The sequence below is a fragment of the Vespa crabro genome, chromosome 5, assembly GCF_910589235.1.
Source record: "Vespa crabro chromosome 5, iyVesCrab1.2, whole genome shotgun sequence".
NCBI lineage: Eukaryota > Metazoa > Arthropoda > Insecta > Hymenoptera > Vespidae > Vespa > Vespa crabro.
In genome coordinates this window covers 7,487,763-7,492,762 of record NC_060959.1, presented here as the reverse complement: position 1 = coordinate 7,492,762, position 5,000 = coordinate 7,487,763, and the positions used below count along the sequence as shown (strand labels likewise).

Sequence of the window (5,000 nt, the reverse complement as noted above, 5' to 3'; positions counted from 1 at the left end):
GCTTTAACTTCACGCACGTATATACTTATATATATATATATATATATATATATATATACATACATATACAAATGTGTACACACATGTGCACACTAATACACACATTGCACATATACGTGAACAGGTAAATCCGAATGAAATACGCGCGCACGATTATCCTAATTCCAAACGGTCGGATAACCATGCCAGAAGAAAGGAAGACGTTTTCCCCGCTCCTATTCTCGATACGCATGTGTCAATATATATGTGCATGTGTATATGTGTGTGTATGTGTGTGTGTGTGTGTGTTTTATACAGGGTGTTTTTAAAATCAGTATTGGAATTTTTGTATAACGTAAAAAATATATCAAAGTAATTTAATATTATTTATCAAATGTGAGCATGATAAAATGAATAATACTTGTAGAGAATTAGAAAATTAGACACACACTATATATATATATATATATATATATATATATATATATATATTTGCTTGGACAAATTCGAATAATTTCGTAATAAAGATATCCTCTCGGTCGCTATTATCATCGATAATCGTTTTTAGCGTGGATCCATTTGAATTTAACTGGAATTAATGCAACCAAAAATCATAAAGAATATATCCGATTGATTTTCTATTATCCTGTTCATTATTTCCAATATGTTGTTCTGAAAATCAATAAATGTACGTATATATTTCTTTTTCTCTTTTTTCTTTTTTTCTGTCTCTCTGATCTATCTCCGTCCATCTCTCTCTCTCTCTCTCTCTCTCTCTCTCTCTCTCTCTCTTCTTTCTCTCCATCATCATTTTAATCATTTCATAAACTCAATTCATTCTCTCCTCGCCGTTTCATTACGATATACCGATTGATTCGATTCGCCGTGAATGGTCAAGGACATTCAAGGCGATCGAGACTCGAGCTCGAAGTTTTTCTGTCTTTTTCGATGGAATCAGCGTGCATAAAAGAATGAGCAGGAGGAGAAGGAGGAAGAGGAGGAGGAGAAGAAGGAGAAAGAGAATGGAGAAGGAGATAACAGGGAGATAACGTGAGAAAGGAATTGACGTAAAAAAGGGGATAAGAGGAGAGGGTGAAAGGGTGGAAGAGGATTAGCTACGACGCTTCGAGATTTAAGGTTGAATCTACGAGAATCCGTAGATTTAGGAAGTGCGTGTCTTTTCCTTCTCAACCTTCGTAGCTGGATAGTTAGGGTGAACGAAGGGTTCGAAAGTCAAATATGTACTTTTCGTCCCTACATCGACTCCCTTCTTCTTCTACTTCTCTTCTTCTTTTTTGGCCTTCGAACCGGCTGACACAGCGTCGATGAACGAAAGCGTTCCCCGTAATCCGGCCAACTTCACGATCCTAACTTTTTCTAATCTGGTGACCGGTGTCTCGATTCGAAGCGAAAAACTGTTCTTTCGCTAAGAAGATCGATGAGAATCCTTTGACCTTTCCTTTGTCCTTTGTCATAATATCATTTTCTATCGAGTCCATTCGATAATAGATATTTTATTTACTTTAGCGTAAAATAAAGTTTTGGTACGAAAGTTCTCTAAGAGAGAACATTAGATGAGATTTGTTGAAATAAATCGATTCAAATAAAAAAAAAAGAATCGTGAAAATAAAATTATAAAAGAAAATCGACGAAATTATTATTTCTTTTCTTTTTTTCCTTTTTTCTTTCTTTTTTTATTTTTTTTTATTTTTTTTTCTTACAAATTTCTTCTATTAAATATCGATAAAAGAATGTTCATCATTTATATTCTATTCTGTTATATTTTCGCGTTATCATAAAATAATAAGGATTTTGCCAAATAGTTCATTGAAATTTTTGATCGATATTTCTGTTATTTCGATATATTTTCAAAAGAATGCGACGAACACTCACGCATTTAAGCGACTCAATCGTCAGAGACCCATACATTTCTGTTCGGTACTCGCACGATTCCCGTTCCTCTCGGCAAACGGACGCGCGCAAATTGTTTCCACAGCATTATCGAGGATCAAGGAAATTCCGTTGATAGTCTATCTCGTTTACGAGCTTTAACGGCCTCCGGCGAGAGGCCATGTTCATGCGTCTTCATCATTCTCGATAGAAGTATTCGATGAGCGACACTCAAAGAGTCAAGATGATTTCTAAACGTATACGATTCAAACTGATCGATTTTTCAATTAAATTCAGCTCATTTATAGAAACATCAATTTTCTAAATTGGAACATTAGAAAATTACAAATTAAGGAACATTGTTCTAATGTCATTAATTTTTATTTTTGTAAATGATATTTAAATAATATGAATATGACAATTAAATAGTATAAAAATCTTGATTGAACGATTTATATGTACTCCTACATATCTATAAACACACACACAAACACACACACACACATTCATATATATATATATATATATATATATATATATATATATATATATATATATACATATTTTATTAAACTCGAGACAACTTATGGAATAACACGAGATAATACATTACCGAATGATCCATTATCTTTATCTGATATCTTATTTTATATCCACCCATTAAAATACGCTTTTACTCCTTTCATGCATTTATGGTATAAGTATGATAATCCGAATTGCATTTCGCAAACTCGACGAGAACTGATTTTCACACGGTCCTGTCCTCGAAAAGGTGACTTAATTCGAGCTAAAATTTACGGCCACTAGAGTCCCACGTTCGACTTGTTGTTCAGTCGGCCGAAACTCTGAGTGTAATGGAGTGTACGAGGATAACGCAGGTAATAAGACATCAAGAGAAAAAGAGAGAAAGAGAGAAAAGTAGGAAGAAAGGAAGATAGGTATATTGCTGGAAGATCTAAAGTCCAAAAGACGTCCAAATTACTATAATTATCATTAATCTCTTGATAATTATTTTAATCGTAGATATGTCAACGGAAATAAGAATTAGATGATTTTTTTTATCATCATTGTCATACCGATCGTAAAATTTGAATAAATAAATTCCAATAAAAATCGTAATTGTAGTGATGATTTGGACGTTTCTGAATAATTCAAAATACACTCACCGGTGCTGGAGGCTGACTTGCTAAGGTCAAAGCCTTCCTGTTTCGGACTCGCAACAATTTCTTGCTTTGGATGCTGATTGTGAGCAGAGAACGGTGTTTGATGGGAGGACGCGCCAAGGGGAGTCTGCGACTGGTGAGGATGCGTGCTCGGCGGGGGTTGAGGGGTGCTCTGTTGCTGCGACTGTTGAGACTGATGAGACTGCGGACTCCTTGGTAAAGACGAGACACTACTAGGTCTCGAAGGTGGCGACGTCTTATGCGTCAATGCCAACGCTTGACTCTGAAAAACGCAAATCCCAAATATTAGAATAAATTGAGAAAATTCTGAGCAAAAACTTAGGCATGTACAATTATATATATATATATAATCCTTTTTGATTCAATATATTTAATTTACATAATATTTAAAATATCTTAATAGGATTCTTTAAAGATGATGATAAAGACAAGAAGAAAAAAATATAATTAATCGATCAAACATTTGTCGCATATATTTTAACATTCAATGATGCAACTTATGAGTCATCGAAATGTTTCTTTCTTTGGTTGCTTTCTTCTCTTTTTTCTTTTTCTTCTTTTTTTTTTTTTTCTTTTCTAATTTCATCCTACCAATTCCAATTGAAGGAACCTCGCGGCGGAAGATTTCGGTGCTGGATCGAAGAGAACGCCGGATGATCTAAGCGTCGTCGCCGATGAAATCTGAGCACGTGCTCAATTCCGACGTGGCGGTCTGCTAAGGCATAAGCGCGCCACGGACTTAGATTTATGTATGAGTGAACTGAACTTAACACTAACGGCTAAGCCGTCCATGATGTCAACGAGGGTCAACTGGGCCCAGAATGCGACGATCTTACACCGTGGCAGCGCCGCGCCGGCAGGCACGAAGTGCGAAATGCACCGACGACCGTTCGTTTTCGCCAGCACGAGAACTGGATCGTCGATGACGCCTCCGAGGAATCCGAGAGCGCGAATGAGCCAGAAACGAGAGGAACGTTTAACCCTCTGTCATCCTTTCTAATTCCGTGTTAACGCGCCATTGTCGTGCCGCCTATTTGCATTACCGTCACTTCGTCTCTCTATCTTCGTCTATCTCTCTCTCTCTCTCTCTCTCTCTCTCTCTCTCTCTCTCTCTCTCTCTCTCTCTCTCTCACACACACACACACACATACACACTCTTTCGTTCGAGTAATTCTTTCAGACTAACATAAGGGAGGAGAACTTTTAGCTTTAGATTAAATCCTAAATATATATATATATATATATCGATTCTTTTATCATATTCTATTATTATTTTAATACTAATATGAATGTATTTACATAAATATATTTCATGACAAAATATGAAATTAATATGTTAAATATTTTCAATAAAAATTTCACTATCTTTATTTATTTCTATTATAATAAATAAATATATAAAGAATGGAAGAAATACATTATTATTTTTTATCTCGATTAATATCGTGCTTATCCAATAAAATCAAACAAAACATATGGATATAGTTCTATCGAGATCTATCACGATACTTTCAAACAAATAATTCTCATATCAATGAAACGTCTTTTTAAATTCGCTCAGAAAGAAATATCATATTCTATTTCATTTAATTTTTTTTTTTTTTACTTTTACCAAGAGAAATGTCTTGAGGTAGTAATAGCTCAAAGAAAAGAGCGCAAGGATGTCGAGGGGCTCGATTAGCCTAGGAACCGGTAGCGATGCCCAAGAGATTTTTTCACTTGCCCGGACTGTACCGGGGTACCGGCTACTGTTTCGGGAGCTGCTCGGAGGTATGCACTTGCAAAAAACACGTCAGACCGCTGAAGAGTCGACTTCGAAAGGGAGGAGGATGAGAAGAAGAGTCGGGGCCTTGCCAAGAGCTCCGAGGAGGGTGGAAGGGCAACGAGGGGGCCCTATACTTCCATCTCTCTTTTACAGACATATATACACATACATACACATATATA

The 5,000-nt window shown here is 35.9% G+C and overlaps 2 protein-coding genes across 5 annotated transcripts in view; one reads left to right on the top strand and one right to left on the bottom strand.

Moving 5' to 3' along the window:
- LOC124424467 (solute carrier organic anion transporter family member 2A1-like) overlaps positions 1-5,000 on the top strand; it is a 42,045-nt gene that overhangs the window by 5,122 nt on the left and 31,923 nt on the right. The window lies entirely within an intron of this gene.
- Positions 1-5,000, bottom strand: part of LOC124424469 (homeobox protein dve-1) — a 51,386-nt gene that overhangs the window by 38,692 nt on the left and 7,694 nt on the right. For all 4 annotated transcript variants that reach the window (XM_046963559.1, XM_046963560.1, XM_046963561.1 and 1 more), the window contains exon 3: positions 3,036-3,315. In XM_046963559.1, coding sequence (XP_046819515.1) covers positions 3,036-3,315 — 280 coding nt within the window. The remainder of the gene's footprint in view (positions 1-3,035; positions 3,316-5,000) is intronic.